The 20689-nt window shown below is 43.7% G+C and overlaps 1 protein-coding gene across 2 annotated transcripts in view; it reads right to left on the reverse strand.

The window, feature by feature from the left end:
* Positions 1–19311, reverse strand: part of BIN3 (bridging integrator 3) — a 50377-nt gene extending 31066 nt beyond the window's left edge. The window contains exon 1 of one of the 2 annotated variants that reach the window (XM_055578725.1): positions 19159–19311. In XM_055578725.1, the coding sequence (XP_055434700.1) occupies positions 19159–19166 (8 nt within the window). In that variant the 5' untranslated portion in view covers positions 19167–19311. The remainder of the gene's footprint in view (positions 1–19158) is intronic. The other variant, XM_055578726.1, reaches the window with a different exon arrangement.
* Positions 19312–20689: the final 1378 nt, after the last annotated feature.

A 20689-nucleotide genomic window follows, 5' to 3' on the forward strand; every position in this document is an offset into this window, starting at 1 on the left:
CTGTTCTGGGATCTCAGGGAGTAGACGAGGCCCTGTGTGTGTGTATGTGGGGAAGGGGTGTGTCAGCACTCCATATGCATTCATCCACTTCATCCCCTATGAAGTCCTACCCTCACCTGTACCTGAAGTGGGTCTAGGTGTTGTGGCCCTGAAGCTTACACAATTCTGCATGCCCTTTTAAAGAAAGAGATTCCAAAACTGCAAATGTAAAATTAGGTCTGAAAGTGAATGTTTATTTAGACAGAGAAAACAGCATAATAAATTACAAGTTATAAAACCTGACAAATAACATGAACATCAGAAAATCAAGAATAACCTAATATTTTTATTAATCATCTGCCTGACACACCTTTATATTTACTTCTCTACAATTTTTTTTTGGCTGCATAGTCTATGATTGCCTCTTCATATGACACAGACTTGATAAATCATTTTCTTAGAGAGAAAAGAAAGATAATTCAGCCTTTTTTCCAGTGGCGTTGATTGAAATTTGTTTTCTATTACTGACAGTTTAGAAAAGCTTTTTTATGCAGCTTACTGGTAACATATAAATATAATATAAATTTTAGGACTGTTGTAAAATTTATGAAAATCTCATGTTTCTTTCATAAGTAAACTGTAAGATTTCAGGGCACATTTCAGATTTTCTTGTACAATGACGAATCTTAAATGCTCTCTGAATTAATGAGAGAAAACTGGCTTGTCACTGATGTCCTTGTAGGAGGGCATACCATGAGTTTTAGGTTTTCTTTGTTATGTCTTTCATGTTAAATCCACTAGAAATTTAAATGTTTTAGCAACACGTTCATATGATTTGCTCCTCCTCTTCATTAGCTGGATTATCAAATAATCATCACTTCTATTTAAAACTGATCTATTCTCTTAATGAATTGCTAGCTTTCGGTACAATGTGACATTGTTTTGTTACACTTTACTTGATTTCAGAATAATATCTATGATTTCATTGCTCCCCTTTGTCACTTGTTTTGTGTTTTATTTTTATCGAATTTTCCTTTTAACTATAAAATAAACTTGAAGATGACCAAAAAAGGTATATCCTTTGTATATTTTCAACTTAGGGAGTCTGTAATTTCTCACTTGGCTTATTAAAGATTTCCAAAAATCTCCTTACAAATTGAAGTCAAAACAGCAAACTTTCAATTCAACATCCCCCCACCCCAATCCTGTCCCATCTCAAAAAAGGTCTAGGCTATTCTAAGCTGCCTGACATGAAGGGTAGTATATAGAAGAAAAAGGAGGCCCTAGAGATTGTAATACCGAGTGAAGTCAGACAAAGACAAACATCATATGATATCGCTTTTATGTGGAATCTAAAAAAATGGTACGGATGAACCTTTTACAAAACAGAAACTGAGTCAGATGTAGAAAACAACTTATGGTTACCAAGGTAAAAAGATCAGGGAGGAATAAATTGGGAGTTTGGGACTGACATATACATACTACTATATATAAAATAGATAACTAAGCAATAAGGACTTAATGTGTAGCACAGGGAACTCTACTAAATACGCTGTAATAATGTGTAAGGGAGGCCTCGCAGGTGGCTCAGTGTTAAAAAAAAAGAAAACAAAAAACCTGCCTGCCAATTCAGGAGATGCAGGAGACTCAGGTTTGATCCCTGGGTTGGGAAGATCCCCTGAAAAGGAAATGACAACCCACTCCAGTATTTTTGCCTGAAAAATCCCATGAACATAGGAGCCTGGTGGGCCATAGTCCACGGGGTCACAAACAGTTGGACATGACTGACCTACATGGGAACCTACACACACACAACCTACATGGAAACAGAATCTAAAAAAGAGTGGATGCATGTGTTTGTACAACTGATTCACTTTGCTCTATAGCAGAAACTAACACAACATTGTAAATCAACCGTACTAAAAAAAAAAAAAAATTAGTAAAAAAAGAGAATGGAAGAAAGGAAGGCAGAGGTATTCTTAACTGAGTGCAGTATAAATACATTTCCAAAGTTTATGGAAATAGGATTATTTGCACACATGGCTAGGTTTCCTACCAGGGCCCTGGACAAAGTCCATGTAAGCAAGGGGCCCTGAAGTTAAAGCTTTATTAGTTTCACACAGTAAATCCACCTTTGTGTGCCCTTGTAGAGAAACTCTCTGCTTCACACTCTTCAGGGTGCAGCCCCTTCCTTCTTCTGCGAGGGTGAGGTGGGGACAGTCTCTGGGGAAATGGACTTGGGGAGAAGATGATAGGACTCTCAACTTTTTCATAGGCAGCTTTCAACCAGTCTTCCTAGCCTGAGTGTTTGGCTTCGCTTCACTTCTAGAGGTGTCCAGGGCCACCAGTTCCTGAACCTTTGAGGATTTTATGACGGAAGTTCTTGGTTTTCCTGAATGCTAGTTCATGATCTGGCTTCCTGGGAAATGCTAAGTCCATTACCCAACGTAACTGCATTCTAAACCCCAAGTGTTGTTGATAACAAATACCAAAAAGTGAAGATTAAAAATATAGAGTAGAGGTTAGACTCTCAAAAATACAATATTTAAAAAACAAACAAAACAAAATCACAAAGGTTATAAAAAATATATATGAAGTTTGCTTTAAAAATAGGGTCTTTTTTTTTTTCCCCCACAAGACAGGAAACCCAGAAAAGGTGTATAAACTTGAACCCAAAACAACAAAGTAAATGGCAATGGGATCATACTCATCAATAATTACCTTAAATGTAAATGGGTTGAATGCCCCAATCAAAAGACAAAGACTGGCTGAATGGATACAAAAACAAGACCCCCATATATGCTGTCTATAAGAGACCCACCTCAAAACAAGGGACACATACAGACTGAAAGTGAAGGTCTGGAAAAAGATATTTCACGCAAATGGCGACCAAAAGAAAGCAGGAGTAGCAATACTCATATCAGATAAAATAGACTTTGAAATAAAAGCTGTGAAAAGAGATAAAGAAGGATACTACATAATGATCAAAGGATCATTCCAAGAAGAAGATATAACAATTACAAATATATATGCACCCAACACGGGAGCACCGAAATATGTAAGGCAAATGCTAACAAGTATGAAAGGGGAAATTAACAATAACACAATAATAGTGGGAGACTTTAATACCCCACTCACACCTATGGATAGATCAACTAAACAGAAAATTAGCAAGGAAACAAACTTTAAATGATACAATGGACCAGTTAGACCTAATTGATATCTATAGGACATTTCACACCAAAACAATAAATTTCACCTTTTTCCTAAGTGCCCACAGAACCTTCTCCTGGACAGATCATATCCTGGGCCATAAATCTAGCCTTGGTAAATTCAAAAAAATTGAAATCATTCCAAGCATCTTTTCTGATCACAATGCAGTAAGATTAGATGTCAATTACAGGAGTAAAACTATTAAAAATTCCAACATATGGAGGCTGAACAACACGCTTCTGAATAACCAACAAATCACAGAAGAAATAAAAAAAAGAAATCAAAATATGCATAGAAACAAATGAAAACCAAGTGTTGTTGATGTCTCTATTTTCCTTGAATTTGTAGATTCATGATTTCTAAAAAAATCACTTCACTGTGTTTCTTGTAGGATTTTAAGGGAGATTAAAACTAGATGCATAATATTACACATTATAATGTATAATGTGCTATATATTATAGATACATTATATTATACTATATATACCTGGTTTCTCTCTCACAAATCCCATAGCCTGTCACCTCTACTCAGAACCTGCTTTATTAATTTAAAAAAACAACTTTATGAGTGAAATTCACATTCTGTAAAATTCATTGTTTTATAAGTGTACAATTTGGTGTTTTGGGTATATTCACAGACTTGTACAACTCTCATCACTAATTTTATTTTATTTTTGGCCATGTTGTGCAGCTTGTGGGATCTTAGTTCCTGGAGCAGGGATTGAACCTGCACCCTTGGCAGTGAAAGCAGAGTCCTAACCACTGGATTGCCAGAGAATTCCCACCACTAACTAATTTTAGAACATTTTCATCACCCAAAAGGAAACCCTGTATCTATTAGCAGTCATTCACCATTTAAAGCTCAACATTCAGGAAACTAAGATCATGGCATCCAGTCCCATCACTTCATGGCAAATAGATGGAGAAACAGTGGCTGACTTTATTTTTCTGAGCTCCAAAATCACTGCAGATGGTGACTGCAGCCATGAAATTAAAAGATGCTTACTCCTTGGAAGGAAAGTTATGACCAACCTAGACAGCATACTAAAAAGCAGAGACATTACTTTGTCAACAAAAGTCTGTCCAGTCAAGGCAATGGTTTTTCCAGTGGTCATGTATGGATGTGAAAGTTGGACTATAAAGAAAGCTGAGCACCGAAGAATTGATGCTTTTTAACTGTGGTGTTGGAGAAGACTCTTGAGAGTCCCTTGGACTGCAAGGAGATCCAACCAGTCCATCCTAAAGGAGATCAGTCCTGGGTGTGCACTGGTAGGACTGATGTTGAAGCTGAAACTCCAATACTTTGGCCACCTGATGCGAAGAGCCGACTCATTTGAAAAGACCCTGATGCTGGGAAAGATTGAGGGCAGGAGAAGAAGGGGACAACAGAGGATGAGATGGTTGGATGGCATCACCGACTCAATGGACAAGGGTTTGGATGGACTCTGGGAGTTGGTGATGGACAGGGAGGCCTGCCATGCTGCGGTTCATGGGGTCACAAAGAGTTGGACACGACTGAATGACTAAACTGAACTGAACTGAACCATTTTGTAGTGTAGCAGAAAGACACTTTCAGTCTCTAAGGATTTGCCTATTCTGGATATTTCACATACACAGAATTATATAACATGTGGCCTTTTGTGTTGGCTTCTTTCACTGAGTAAAATGTTTTCTACGATTAGCTATGTTGTGGCATGTATGAGTATGATGTTGAGCATCTTATTTGGTGTTTATTAGTCATTTGTGTATCTTCTCTGGAGAAACATCCATTCAAATTGTTAGCCCATTTAAAAACTTGATGTTCTTTTAACTGTTGAGTTGTAGGAATTCTTTATATACTCTGGGTACAAGTCCCTAATCAGATATATGTTTTGCAAATATTTTCTGTCTTTTGTGATTTTTTTTTCCCCACTTTCTTCATGGTGTCCTTTGAAGAATTAGTTTTAGATTTTGAAATAGCCGAATCTATGTTTTCTTTTGTTGTTTGTGGTTTTGGTTTTTGTATCTAAGAATTCTTTGCCAAATCCAAGGTCAGGAAGATTCACATTTGTTTTCTTTACTTAGAGTGTTCTAGTTTCAGCTTTTACGTTCAGGTCTTTGATCCTTTCTAACTTTAGTCATAGTGTAGGTAAGGGTCCTACTTCATTGTTTTGCATGGGGCCATCCAGTTATCCCAGTACTGTTGGTTGAAAAGACTTTCCTTTTCTGTTGAACTGTCCTGGCATCCTTGTTAAAAATCAACAGACCATCAATGTAAAGGTTTATTTCTGGACTCAATTCTACTCCATTGATTTGCATATCTATCTTAATGCTAGTACTACACTGTCTTAATTACTGTTGCTTTGTAGTAAGTTTTGAGATTGGGAAGAGTAAGTCCTCCAACTTTGTATTACTTTGCTAAGACTGTTTTGGCTATTCTGTGTCCCTTGCATTTCCAAATGAATTTTAGTGGTTTGTTTTTTATATTCAAATCTTTACTCCATGTAGAGTTTGAGTGTATGATTAGCCAGCTGCTTTAATGTGATTAAAAAAAAAATCTTAAAAATATATATATTTTTAAAGATTTTTGTTTTAAATGACCATTTTTAAAGTCTTTATTGAATTTGTTACAAAATTGTTTCTGTTTTAAGTTCGCCATGAGGCATGTGGGATCATAGCTCCCCAACCAGGGATCGAACCTGCACCCCCTGCATTGGAAGGCAAAGTCTTAACCACTGGACCACCAGGGAAGTCCCCCCAAAAAATTAATCTATCTTTGAAAAATCATTTTATTAGTGTTAAACATTTCCACTCTATACACAAGTAGGTCCACTCTCTTTTGAACAACACAGATTTAATTATTTAGGTTTATAACAATTCAATATCTAGTAAGCAAATCCTTCTCATTACATTTCTTTTTTAGGTAATTTCTTGGCTACTTTAACTTTGTTTTGTTTTCAGATTTAAGATGAAATTCAAAATCATGTGCTGTATCCTCCCTTCTAAATCAGGATATTTATTACTGAAAATATATTCAGTTCAGTTCAGTTGTTCAGTCGTGTCTGACTCTTTGCAACCCCAGGCCTCCCTGTCTATCACCAACTCCTGGAGTTTACTCAAACTCATGTCCACTGAGTCAGTGATGCCATCCAACCATCTCATCCTCTGTTGTCCCCTTCTCCTCCTGCCTTCAATCTTTCCCAGCATCAGGGTCTTTTCAAATGAGTCAGTTCTTCACATCAGGTGGCCAAAGTATTGGAGTGGCATCGGTCCTTCCAATGAATATTCAGGACTGATTTCCTTTAGGATGGACTGGTTGGATGTTCTTGCAGTCCAAGGGACTCTTTAGTCTTCTCCAACACCACAGTTCAAAAGCATCAATGCTTCGGCGCTCAGCTTTCTTTATAGTCCAGCTCTCACATTCATCCATACATGACTAATGGAAAAACCATAGCTTTGACTAGACGGACCATCACTGGCAGAGTAATGTCCCTGCTTTTTAATATGCTGTCTAGATTGGTTATAACTTATCTTCCAAGGGGCAAGCGTCTTTTAATTTCATGGCTACAGTCACCATCTGCAGTGATTTTGGAGCCCCCCAAAATAAAGTCTGTCACTGTTTCTACTGCTTCCCCATCTATTTGCCATGAAGTGAAAATACATTATATTTATAAATTAACTTATGAAGAACTTATATCTTTATCAATATTAGGTTTGCTCGTTTAGGGCCAAAACATTTCTTTCCAGTCATTCAAGTCTTTTTTATCACTTTCTTTGGCCTTAAGAGTTTTTTCATATAGGTCTGCTACAGTTATTTTGTTAAATATTAACATCCCAAATTAACACCTATCAGTGAAATTTTTTGTCCTACATGTCTTAGGTGCACTCCATGGAATTTTATATTTTGGTTATGCTACGAATGGATCCTCTTTTTCACTTCATCTTCCTGGTACACAGGAAAGCTATGGGGTGTTAAATATTTACCCCACAACCAGTCACCACACATATATATTTAACCTAGTCTTAATAGCCCAAGAAATTTGGCTGGCAAGAAAAAAAGAACTAGGTTTTCCAAATAGTCATATCATTTAAAAATAACTCTAAGATTTTCCTCTTCTTCCCCAATATTTATTATCTATTTATTGTCTTGTATTATGGCATTGGCTAGAAATTGCAGAAAATGATGCTTCTGACTTTAGTAAGAATCTCTGAGTTTAATCTTCTGCTGTAGAACAAGAAGGCGGCTCCTGGTTTCAGCCAAGAAGCCTCCCATTGGGTTGGCCAAAAAGTTCACTTAGGTTTTTTCTGTATGATAGTAGAAAAGCCTAAAAGAACATTTTGGGCAACCCAATAATAGTAAGGAAATATTTTTCTGTTTCCAGTTTACTGCAAGATATAAAGACTGGACTTTTGAATTATATCAATGCCTTTTCAGCATGCATTAACTGACCTGTTGGTTCGCCTATGACCTTGTGCTGTGATGAACTGTGTGAATGCATGTCCCCAGAATGAGCCATCCTTTCATTACCGAAGTAAGCTCTATTTGGTAAAAAGTACAGGTTAATTAACTCTGATGTGTACACATCTTGTTTTCTCATTACCACACACAAGCACCTCAAGGGTAGGGACTCAGTGTTATGCTTCTGCGCATCTCCTGCAAGTGCTGGACTCGGCACAGTGCAATTTTCAACCTTTTACTGAATGAACAGCCGGTGACTATGTATTAAGGGTATCCTTCATGCCTAGTACTATGTGAGGATTAGGGATCTCAGCATGAACAAGGCAGACTCATTCTATGATTTCATGGAGCTTATAGTCTGGTTTCATACACATAGTAAGCAGGGAATGAATGATTAAATGAATGGGTAAAATGAGACCATTGCCCTCAGGGCCCTATCAAATACCACACTCTAATTTAGGGCTCCTGAAAAAAGCTACTCTTAGATCAGGCTATATACAGAACAAAGAAAGGTAGTATCATTGTCCTTGGTCTCCCAATCCTTATCTAGTTATAATAAAAACCTAAAAAGGCATCACCAGCCACAAGCACCAGCCAGGGTCAAGGCAAAGTACATTCAGTGGAGACCGAGAGAACAGAGCTGGCCTTTGGCACTGGCAGTGAAGCCTGGGCAAGTTAGCAGCGTGTGGGTCAAGGGAACACATTTTCAAGAGCCTGAGAGGAAATGTGAAAGGAGAAGAGTCTCCTGGGTTTCTTCTCAGGCTGCCAAAGGGCGAATGTGCTCTGCTCTGCCAGAGAGAGAGCCAGAGAACTTGGGCAGGTGGTCTGATGGAGGGATCAGATTCTCTGCCGCTGAAGTGGTAAAGGGTGGAGAGAGAGCAAAACACTTTAAGTCAACTGACTCCTCTGCCTCTTCGTCTCCTTGACCTCTGGATTTCATCCTGTGGTTCAAGGCCCCCACAGGACATCCTCAGAAGCAGCAGCTAGAGTGACGGCAAGGCAGCATCTCCTGAGAGCACTGCTGCCCTGGCATAGCTGGGGCTCTGGGATGAGGGGCTCACTGGGCTTCCAGACTTCTGTTCTCCTCCTCCTTGTCCTCACAGTTCTCCCCTTGGAATCGGGTTGGGGGGGGGGGGTGTCAGCAGAGGTCCAGAAAGGAGACGGGGCTAGCTCCCCGGAGAACCTCTAAACTCTGGGAGCTATCAGAAAGGCTGTGAGCTCCCGACCCAGGGAGTGGGCTTCCTTACTTGGTTCTCCTTGCCATTCCATAAATATGAGCATCAGAGGGCAGGGGAAGAAATATTTTGGTCTCGGGGACAAAATGGAGAAAACATTTCTCTCAGCCCTGCCCGTCTCCAACCCCCAACCAGCCCCACCTCAAAAAAGAAAAAAAGTTTTATGTGTACAGAGGGAAAGGGGAAGAGGGGGGAAAGGGTTCTATTTTCTTTCACAATAAAGAAAAGTCAACAGGATGTTCTCCAAAGCTACAAATATACTTTTCAAACAGTAAATATCTCTATTAGCAGCAGGATGCCAGTTGGCTAATTCTGTCTCAGTAAAACCTTTCCCAAAAAACTCCTGCTCTTGTGTAATGTCTATTTACAAAACTGGCTCTTGTGCCTTTTCAATTTGCTGGGTTTCTCAATCTTTTGTTTCCCCACCCCCTCCACGGCAGAGGCAGAGACTGAGAGGCAGCCCCAGATGGCAGCTGCGTGGGGATCCCCCTGGTCACCCCAGCACATCTCTCAAGCCCTGCCTTCTTTGGAGAGTCCTCCAGTCCATCACCAAGAAGAGCTGAAAGAAGCTAAAACCTACGTCCTCCTCCCTGGCCTTCACTGGGCCTCCTGGATTTGTTTCTATGGAGCCTGAATGGGCCTAGGCCCCGGCCGGGGGTGGAGAGAACCCTGGAATGATTCAGTCTACCCCCACCCCGCCATCTTACAGATATCTCCAGCTGAGCAAAGATCAGAGTTCGGGGTGGTGGGGAGAGGGAGGGCTGAGCAGAGAGTAGGAGGCAGTTGATAGTGGCTGAAATCCTGGCTCCCCAGGGAGTGGTCTGGGCCTGAGTCACCGTCTAGGCAAGAGCAGGAAGGTGGGCGAAAGGCAGCAGCTTCTGCAGGCTGGAAGGACGAGCCCCTCCTCCCCCAGCCTTCTGTCACTCTATTCTCGGGTCGCTGCTGGCTCTGGTCTGAGGCCCCCACCAAGGCTACCACCACCTTGACCATGAGAGAGAAACAGCAGGCCGGGCCAGGGCAGGGCTTACAGGGAGTCAGCTGGCTCCGGAGAAGCAGCTGCTAAGGGATGCCATCTTCTCTGAAGGGCCAGCTGGCCATGATGCCTGGGGCCAAGGAAAGTTCAGCCGGAGCAAGGACGGGAGAGACCCCATCAGAAAGACAAATGGCCTGAGCTATGAACGACCAGTTTCCAGTGCCTACGACCACAGCCTCTCCAGCCCCACCTCAGTCCTTCCCCTAAATTACCCGGATCCCAAACCAGAGCACAGAGGACACCACCCTCACTTGCCACTGGACTGAGGAGGTGTGTGTGTGTTTAAAAATAAAAGGCATGACTCTGTGACTTGGCCGATTCAGTGCTTGGACCAGTACAATCGCCCAGCTCAGCTGTGATCCCTCCCCTTCCCCACGCTCCTGGGGCTGACCTCTGAAAGGAAAGGCAGAATGAATCACAGAGTGTAGAGTAAGTTCATCCAATAAAGAGGCCATTTACTGAGCATCTACTATTGCCAGTTTCTGTGCTTGCTGCTTCCGCTATGTCAGTTCGTTCAAAGTGCTGCCCTCCCGTATTTCACTCAAGAGACAGCGCACTGTGTGAGGGGATGGACTCTGGATCCAGGCTGCCTGGGTTCAAGATCTGGCTTTGCCAACTGCCAGCTGTGAGACTTGACAAGTGACTTAATTTTTCTGTGTCTCAGTTTCCCTGTCTATAAAATAGGGTCATAATATAGCTATCGTATAGGGTGGCTGTGAAAGCTAAATTAGTTTACTCTTTACAATAGTTCCCGACCTATAATAAGCAGCCCGTATCTGTCTGTCATAAAGATGAGGGTGGTGGTATCCTGACGATGCTAATCAAACTGAGGCCTAGATAGGGGACTTGCACAGAGTTATACAGAGGTCAAGTACGGTCAGGAGACCCGAAATGGTTGTTTTCTGTTTGGGGAGCACGAAGCAGTCCCATAACATAATCGCCACTACCAGGATCAAGTTGATATATTTGCTTACAATTGAGTGGTGACTTCCTCCTGAGCAGTAAAAGGATTTGTGACAGACCTCTGGAGACTTTTGGAACATCCAAAGATCAAGAAAAGAAAGTAAGGAAGGCGATTCAGAGAGGTGGCTTGGACTTTTTTTTTTTTTGCCTCTCTTTAAAAAACTCCTTTGACAGACATTTTTTAAAAATGGCTTTCCCATTTTATAAAAGGGGACCATAAGGGACTTGAAGGTGCAATGTTTGTCCTGCTTATTGGACAAGCCAGAGATAAGTCTTCTTTGGCCTGACCTCCACTCTGATGGGTTCATGGAGGCTGAGATGCAGAGACTCTGAGAAGCACCAGACGAGCTGAGGCACTAGCTCTGATCTCATTCTCACTTCTGTTCTTCACCAACCAGGAATTTTAAAAGCGCTTTTACTCTGTCATTTCCTCTTCTCTGTTGAAGGTCTGGTCCTGAGAAGTGAGAAGAAGGCTGGGATGGACATCTACCTGTAGGCCCCCCCTCCCTCGGTCATCCCCAGCTTTTGATCACAGGAGGCAATGATTCTTTTGCTATGAGGTCAGCCCTAGCCATGATGCTGGTCAGGCGAGGCATGACAACAGTTACAGAAATATTGGAAACAGAAAATTTTGGCACGTGTATAATAAATACTCATATATCTACCACAGAGCAATGTGAACTCTAACGCTGAGCCACACTTGCTTCAGGTCTTATCCTTCAATCTATACAACAGCACAGATACTGCTGAAGCTCCTGGGGTTTTCCAACCTGATCCCACTTCTTTCTCCCCACCCCATTATCCTCGACATAACCACTACCCTGAATTCAGGGTGTATTATTCCCATATTTTCACTTCATAAATTTGAATCCATAAGCACAACACAGTACTGTTTTACAGGTCTAAATTTTACACAAATATGTGCTGGGCTTCCCAGGTGGCACTAATGGTAAAGAACCTGCCTGCCAATGAAGGAGACGTAAGAGACGTGGGTTCGATCCCTGGGTTGGGAAGATTCCCTGGAGGAGGGCATGGCAACCCACTCCAGTATTCTTGCCTGGAAAATCCCATGGACAGAGGAGCTTGGTGTAAAAAAGCTCCTCTAAGGGGCAGAGTTGTGTAATCACAAAAAATGAGAAAAAGCAGTTCCCCACAGGGTTGCAGCGTCTAACATGACTAAAGTGACTTAGCACACACAAACTTTATACAAATAGTACAATATTAAATGTACCATTTGGAAACTTTATGTCTAGCATGATGTTTCTGAGACACACATGACTTCATTCATTTTGACTACAGCTTATTTTACTATGTAACGATAACATGTTTTATTTTCCCATTCTTTAGCGTCTGGAACAATGAAGCAGTGGACATTTCTGCTGCAGGTCTCCTGCTGCACAGGTGTGAAAGGTTAACTGGGTGAGGGGTAGGCCCAACTCTGACTGCGTGAGGAGCTGCAAAACCTCCCAGTGGTCGGATCAATTCCCTGCCCCCACCCCATGCAGTGGCTGCAGCTCCCACTGCTTCCGCAGACACCTGGCATTGCTAGACGAAATTTACCGAATCGTTTGCCAGTTCAGTAGCTGTGAAATGGCATGTCATTTCTCACTGTTGGTTTAATCTCTCCTTGAATATTTTTTTTTTAGATTTTTTTTTTTTGATGTGGACCATTTTTTAAAGCCTTTATTGAATTTGTTACAATACTGCTTCTGTTTTAGGTTTTGTTTTTTTTGGCCCTGAGGCTTGTGGGATCTTAGCTCCTGGACCAGGGATTGAACCTGCACCCCCTGCATTGGAACCTGCAGTCTTAACCACTGGACCACCAGGGGAGTCCTTCTTTGATAATTAATACACAGGAAATCTTGGCTGAGGCTTTTGTCCACCTGGTTCTCTTTTCTGTTAAGTGGTTGACAGTTTCCAAATCTATGGAATAAATTCTTATATAGAACCAATCAGTGTTCTTTACAGTCACCCCTTCTGTATTTCTTATTATAACCTATGACAAAGAACCAAATAAACAAACAGCACTATCTTGACCAGGCTGGAGTCACAGGTAGAAGCTTCTAGTCTGAATATTTGTAATAAACTCTGGGTCCTGTGTAGAAGACCCATCACTCACTCATCATTTACACTACTGCATGTCATTCCACTGTAAACAGCTATCAAAATCAGTCATGAAAGCAATGAAGTGGGTCTTTCTTTAAAAACCAAAATAGAACATAACAGAAAATATCTGAGTGCATTGCACACATCCAATGTGAAACTAATTTCAAGTGTGTGTGTGTTGACATCAAAGGCATTTCTAACTGCAAACTGTGGTCAAAAAATTTCAGAAGCCACTGTCCAAGTTGCCCCGCCCCCATCTCCATTCTTTCGCTTCTGAATTATCCTGCAGACCACTGCCAAATTAACCTGACAAAAATCATTGCTTTTTCCCTGCCACTTCCCTGCTCAAAAACCTGAAATTTTCAAAAGCCTAGGCTTGATTTCAATTCCTCAGCATGGCACTGCAAGTGCTTGCAGCAGGGCCCCAACCAGAGTGCCAGCTCTCATCCACGAAGCTTCTACCCGAATCACTATTAATTAAATACAAGCTGGCCTCCTGACTGCCCGCCCCCAACACTCTAGAAGCATTCCATCTCCACGCACTTTTCTCACACCATTTTTCCAACCTGTACACCCCTTTCTGTCGTTCCCCACTGCAATAGGACACGCTTGCTAAGTTAACGTTGAGTTACAGTCACATCCTCTGCTTGGTATCTTTCGTGATGATGCTACATGGATGTTTAGTGATCCACTGTCATTCCTGTGACCCCCTGGCACTTTTCATACACCAGATGAAGGCAAGGATAGAGTCTTAAAGCCTTCGGAATGTCCCCCAATGTTTAGTGCTTGATATATGTTAAATCAACAAAGATTCATTGAGCGCTATGTGCAATGAACTACAGTGGGCTCTATTTAGTAGATCAGCCACCAGACTAATGGTTTTGGGACAACTGTAATAGTTTAACTGCTAATCTGAAAGCTACCTTAATACATTTACTTAGAGTAGAATAATCAAGTTGGCCAAAAGGTTTCCTCAGGTTTTTCCATAAGATGTTATGAGAAAACCTGAATGAACTTCTTGGCCAACTCAATATAAGAAAATGCCTTTGACTAAGAAGCTGTGGGACTCAAGATGCTTGACTCTTTCAAACTGCTCCCAAATCAGGAAAAAGTCCCTTCCCCTCTTGTTACAAATGGCTGAAAGTAGAGTTTTACATCTGTGCACAAAACAATGTTGAATACAGAATCCCATGGGCTCCTCAATGGGCATTGCTATGCTCTTTATGGGTTTCCCAGGTGGCACTAGTGGTAAAGAATCCGCCTGCAAATGCAGGAGGCATAGGAGATGAAGGATTGATCCCTAGGTCTGGAAGATCCTCTGCAGGAGGAAATAGCAACCTGTTCTAGTATTCTTGCCTGGAGAATCCCATGGACAGAGGAGCCTGGCAGGCTACAGTCCATGGGGCCGCAAAGAGTCAGACAAAACTGAGCATATGGCTCTTTATAGGGGAGGAAGAAGCTTGGGGAGAGGCTGGCCTGTCCAAAGTCACAGAAGTGAGTGGTAAGGCTACCCCAGGCGGGGAGGCCCCATAGTCGGAAGGAACCAAGATGGCCCAGAGTACCTGAAGGTCTGCAGGACATGGGACTTCCTCTATCACTTAATGTGTGAAGACCGGTCACTTCCTGTAATTCACTACCAACCTGCTCATGTTAATCAGCTGACTCTGGGATCCAGTCAACTTGGGGATGGTCTTCCCCTTTCCTAATGTTCCTGTTCGAGCATGGGAATTCTCAGGCTTCAATTCCAGTTCTGCGAGGTGAATGAATTCAGATAAGTTGCTGAAGGGAGATAATCAGACCTGAACTGCAAACCTCAAAGGGCAGACGCAGGGATGCTATCAGATAATGGATGGGAACATAATTTGCAAAGTTAAAAGTACTGTACGAATGTAAGATAGCAATGGTAGTGCCAGAGGGAAAAAGCCTCCCCTGAGAAAATGTCTGCCATTGAATGGATGTCTCCCTCTGACCCAGCAGTTTACTGTCCTTCCTTTATATTCCATCCAATTCATTTGACAATTACCGATTAGGTATTCACTATGTGCCACACACCATGTGTACACACAGATGGAGAAGCCATAGATCCCGCTCTCGGGGACTTTACCGTGTGAGAGGCACATGTTTACGATATGTGGAGAATGTGGGAGAACTATATGAGAAGCACTGTGGAGCTGGAGAATAAAGGCGTTTGGGTGGGGGGTGGGTAGGGAAGGCAAAGGACAGAACAGACAGTAGACTGGGAAGCCACTTCTTCATGTTAATGACAGCATACCTAGACCCTCTTCAGTTCGTAAAGTAGCTTTTGCACATTTTTATCTTACATTTTTCCTGAGCAAAGGCAAGTCACTATATGGGAATACAGTTCTCATTCATACATTTAGTCAACATTTACGGATTGCCGGGGACAGTGCTAAGGTTACTATGGTGGCCAAGAGACAACTGTTTTCAACAACTCATGGACTAGTGGGCTGACTGAAAAGCCAGCAATTCAAGTATAGATGCTAATGAGAGCCAGAGGAGGGGCACCCCACTCAGCTTGGCAGGGTGTGCAGGGGCCATTTAGGGAAGACCCTCAGAGCAGGTGACACCTGCCCTGACTTTTTTTTTTTTTTTTACTTTTGGCTAGGCTGGCATTTGTTGTTGCATTGGGGCTACTCTCTAGTTGGGGTGCACAGGCTTCTCACGTCGGTGCTTTCTCTTGTTGCAGAGCACGGGCTCTAGGGCGCGCAGGCTCAGTGGCTGTGGCACATGGGCTTAGTTGCCTTGAGGCATGTGGGATCTTCCCGGACCATGGATCACACCCATGTCCCCTGCACTGGCAGGCAGGACCACCAGGGAAGCCCTGCCCTGACTCAAAGGATGAGCGGATGTGGGCCTGGAGGATGGTGGGGCACGGGGAGGAAAGCATTTTGGGCAGGAGCAGTGGGTAGAAAGGAACAGGGGCACAAGAGACCAGGAAAACCGTGGACACAGGAGTGAAGGGGGATAGCCAGATCCAGAGGGGCCTTATAAGACATGGCACGGATTTAACCCTTTATCCTGAAGATGATGGGGAGGGTACAGGGTGAGAACAGGGGGTAAAAAAAAGATGTTCCCTGAGGAATACCAATGTTTAAGGGGGCAAAAAGAGGTAGAAAAGCCCAGAAGAATCACAAACACAAAAAATCAGATCTGCAGGGTTTCCATTCTTTTCACAACAGATCTGGGTGACAAAGTGTCAGTTGAAAGTATCCACTGGAGAAAACAAGACGGAGAAAGATCAAGTGCCCGACCAGGCCATACTGTGACTGAGGGAACCAGAGCCTGAACTCAGCACACCAACTCCTACCAAGTTTATTTGTGTTGATTTTAATTTCCTTTCTTCTGAGTCAAACTCCTGAGCCTCTAGGTACAGGACGATTTCCTTCAGCAGTGCTCCTTTTTCCTTGTCGTTGAAGCCTAACATCATTGTCAAGGTGTGTGGTTCCAAGGAAGACAGATGAGTAAGATTAAGGCCACTATCCTTAATACTACTTAATTCTTCCTCCACATCATAATAAAGACACACACACACCCAGGGAGAGAGGGAGTGATGGGGAAGAGGAGGGGAAAGAGAGAAGCACTTGGCTTAGGGCCAAGAGGTAGATCTGTGATCTGATATGTGAACATCAAATGCCTTCCTCAGAGCAGGGCCCACCACTTGGCCACCTTGCTGAAAGGCAGATTGGTGGATGGTGCATGAAGGAAGCAAGGGCCCACTAAACAAACAGGCAGTGGGCGGGCTGTATGCACTGAGGAAGCAGAGAACAAAGGGCTCTCACTCTTCATGCAAAGTCCACAGTGTGCAAAGGGCACCAATATTGGACATTTCTCACTGTGACATTTTGAAAGCCCAGTCTAGCCCAGAACAATGGCTGCCCTCTGGGGACTAAGGGCTGCGTGCCCCTAGGCCTTATTCAATGATGGCTGGCATATCCTATGTGCTTGGTGAACTTGACCTTGGGCATCAGCCTCCCATGACAGCTCTACGTCACTCTGGTCTCTTCCCCCACTGAGAATTCCAGTCGCAGATGAATGGATGGATTCATTCTGGGAGCAGGAAAACCACTCCAGGAGTGAATCAGAAGGATCCAGCCCCGGTCCTCTTGCCAGCCATTGAGCCAGGAACTGAGTGTGATTGTGTGCCCAGGCGCCGGTGCTGTTCCCCTCTCAGGGAGAGAGGGTCAGGGTCCACGCAAGAGATGACGTAGAAGCCCTCTAAGGAGGAAGAGAAAGGAACCTCAGCTTTGAGGGACAAAGCTACCCTTTTGGTTGTGACCCTCAGTCCAAGGAGGAGCCAAGACGTGTGTGTACTGGTACATTAATTCTACTGGAAAAAAATCTCAGCTTTGGCTGGACAGTTACTTGTCAATTTCAATTCTCTCCAGCCTGAAAGGCTTTAGGAAATAGGCTACTAGTTTTTTGTTTTTTGTTTTTTTTTAGGAAAAAAAGGTTTCTGTGAGACAGGTGGAAACAATGCATCTCAGATCACCCAGAGAATCCTTTGGCTTCAGTGGTCTCTGCTCTGCTCCTCCCCTGATTTGTGAAAAAAAGATCGATTCACTCTTAAGAATTGTAAATGCCAGTCTAAGCAATGTAAAGCACCTGTACTGTCTGCTTTTCACTTTGAGGAAATTAGGTAAGAGAACTCCAAAGATTCAAGATGCAGCAGGTAAGAAGACGTCTATCTCACAAAGTAAGGGGACCCTGGTTGACCCTTTAAGGAAGCAATTCCTCTAGGAAGTGGAACTGAAGGATTGCCACTTTGCCCGTCACTGATTAGGTTATAACAAGATGGGAAAATTAGCTTTTTAAGGCTCCAGCCCGTTATCGGCCTCCTGGAGCAAAAGGTGAAGGAAAAAGGAGCAGCTCCTGCTGGGGCTTGTTAGAGGATTGCTCCGGGCTGCCCTCCACGTGCTGGCGCTGATTGTTTTATATTTGTCAATCTTCATCTAAGAAGCAAGGGGGTTAGGTAGAAATGGCTTACTTTTACACCACAGAGCTGTCCTTGACACTGAATGACATCAGCTGTTTGTGGCTAGAACTTAGTTTCCACAGATGGCCAAATGCGAGCCTGCAAGAGCCTTCCTGAAGAATATTCTACCATCTTTGCTCATTTATAACGCGCTATCGTCGTGTAGTTTTGGTAAAGAAACAGACTAGACACTGAGAAGAGAGTGGCAAAGATGATCCCTACGCTAACAGAACTTGGATTCCAAAAGGATTGATTCATCCTGTACATCTCTGGTGGGGGGGAGGGGGGCGGTGGGGGAAGGGAGGAGCAGTGCATTCAGACCTGCACATCTATTGTGTTGGTTGGATGCCCTGAGGTTTGGAGTTGTGAATATGTAGGCCCTTGGGCCTGAGGGTAAGGTCCTTCAAGCAAATTGAGTTTTACAAAAGAAATCAACCACTGAACAATATCAACTGTTTATCACCAGTCAAGTATCAGACAGTTTCATAGCAACGCAGCTGCCAGCTCTTTAGTTGTGACTACTCTGAGACTCCCTCCCTTCTCGTCTCTTGGCCTCGTCCTTTCCATAACATTTACACTTACTTATGCTAACAGGGAAAGCAATGAGGGGGTAATGGCCCTGGAAACGATGAAAACTAGTCTGGTCCTGTACCGACAGGGTGCGTGTGTAATTCTGGCATCTTCCAAAAAAGAAGCACGGTTTGTCTCTTGAAGACTAAGTGGGGCAAAGGTTACTCTTTTGAAAGCAAGGGAGTTTGATCAGTGAACTGGGCTCAAATTGTCAGAATGAGGGCCACCTGGCAGCGGTGGAGAGACGCTCACGAAGGGAGAGAGGAGGAGATATTTCTCAACGGATATCTAGAAAAGGAGGTAACAGGAGAGTCGCTCCCTTCACGTTGTCGAGAGAAGACGGACGGTACCGGCTCCTTGGAACAAAGTCAGGAAACAACGTCAAGATCCCACGCTAAAGGGATCCCACGCCTCACTTCCCGGTGAGGCCTGCAGAGAGATGAAGCCTGCCGGCAAGCACCGGACCAAAGCCCCTTGAACGACCCTAGATCCCGGGCCAGTCGGGCCCTGCTCTGGGGTGAAGGGTCCGCGAGCAGTAGGGACCAAGGGACACAACTCGGACGGACGCAGGGCAAAGCGCATTGCGGGCCGGGGGCTCCAGCGGTTCTCGCCGTCTGGCCTCACTCACCAACTCATGATCCCGAACCTTGCCCTGCCACCGGGGTCCTCAGCTGCAACTCAGTCCTGGGAGATCGCTTCCGGATTCAACCAGTCTCCAGGAAGTGACGGTAGCCCCGCCCCCTCTGCCCGGAAGAGGCGTTCGGGAGGGCGGGGGTGGGGGTGGGGCGCGGCGCGTTAACCCTTCCGCTGCCGCTTGCTTCCGAGGTGTTGCCCTGGCCCGCGACGCTCAAGCGTTGGCTTAGGGGGTCCAGAGGACTCAGGCTGTGGCGGGGGCTTGAGGACCCCTGGGTGCGTTTTGTTCCTTAAACACTGACTTGTAAAATTCTCTTCCACAGACTACACGTGTTGCTTAACCGCCGATTGCCTTAGTTTTTCAGTCTGTAAAGAGATTTCTTATCCAGGGACGGTAGCAGTAACTAATTGTCTGGGGATCGGGGTGGGGGAGGGCGAGAGGACGAGGATGAAGGAGGGGGTGTGATGGACGGAAACTTATATTCACTGTATGGTCTTTGGTATCTTTAAAATTTTCTACTGGGTACATAGTTACCTGTTACAAACAAAGAAATAAATGGATCTTTCTGCTCCTCCAAGATGGCACAGGACTGTGAATAGAAATAGAATAGGTGCTTTTCAGGTTGGAATGTTCTGTGGATTTATTCAACAGAAGAAGACGAAGAATAAGTGTTGTTTCCAGTCTTCCATCTGGGCTCCACTATAGAACCCAAATGATGTGAATGGTCCCAGTCTTTCTACTCATTCATCTAACAAATATTCACTGGGCTCCTACAGTGTGCCAGGCACTGCACTAACTTCAAGAATACAACCATGGAAAAACAGTATAGATCCCGTGTTTACACTCTCCTAGAGCTACCTTACCTGGCAGTTAGGCAGTTATAAGTGTTCGCCAGGCTCCTCTGTTCATGGAATTCTCCAAGCAAGAATACTGGAGTGAATAGCCATTCCCTTCTCCAGGGGAATCGTCCTGACCCAGGGATAAAACCTGGGTCTCTCACTTTGCAGGCAGGTTCTTTACCATCTGAGCCACCAGGGAAGCCCCTGTAGGGAGAGGTAGTCAGGCAACTAAATAATAGTGTATAATAGGAAAGAACAAGGCACTGTGGCAGCCTGTAAGGGGCCCCCCTAAACTGCACATGGGTTTTTAGTGAAGGCTTCTGGGAGAACCCAATGTGTAAGCTACATCCTGATGGCAAATCAGGCTGGCTGGGTGATACCAAAGGGAGGCTTGGTGAAGGTGCAGGCAGTGGGAACCTATCCTGGCAGGGAACCTGACAGGTTCCTTCCATTTCACCAAAAGGATTTTCAGTTGTATTCATATTGGATGGTGGTATTAATAACACTTTGATATTTTCAGTAAATAATTGATCCAAATTCATCTTGACTTCTGAGCCCTGCTTCCATTAAAAAAAAAAAAGTCATCCAACAAGATGGCTTTTGGAAAACAATTCCACCCCAGTAAAAAAAAAAAAAAAAAAGTTTCAGGCAAGCAACTCATTTGCCTTGGGTCTTCCAAAGTCAGA

The sequence above is a fragment of the Bubalus kerabau genome, chromosome 4 (assembly GCF_029407905.1).
Source record: "Bubalus kerabau isolate K-KA32 ecotype Philippines breed swamp buffalo chromosome 4, PCC_UOA_SB_1v2, whole genome shotgun sequence".
Taxonomy (NCBI): Eukaryota; Metazoa; Chordata; class Mammalia; order Artiodactyla; family Bovidae; genus Bubalus; species Bubalus kerabau.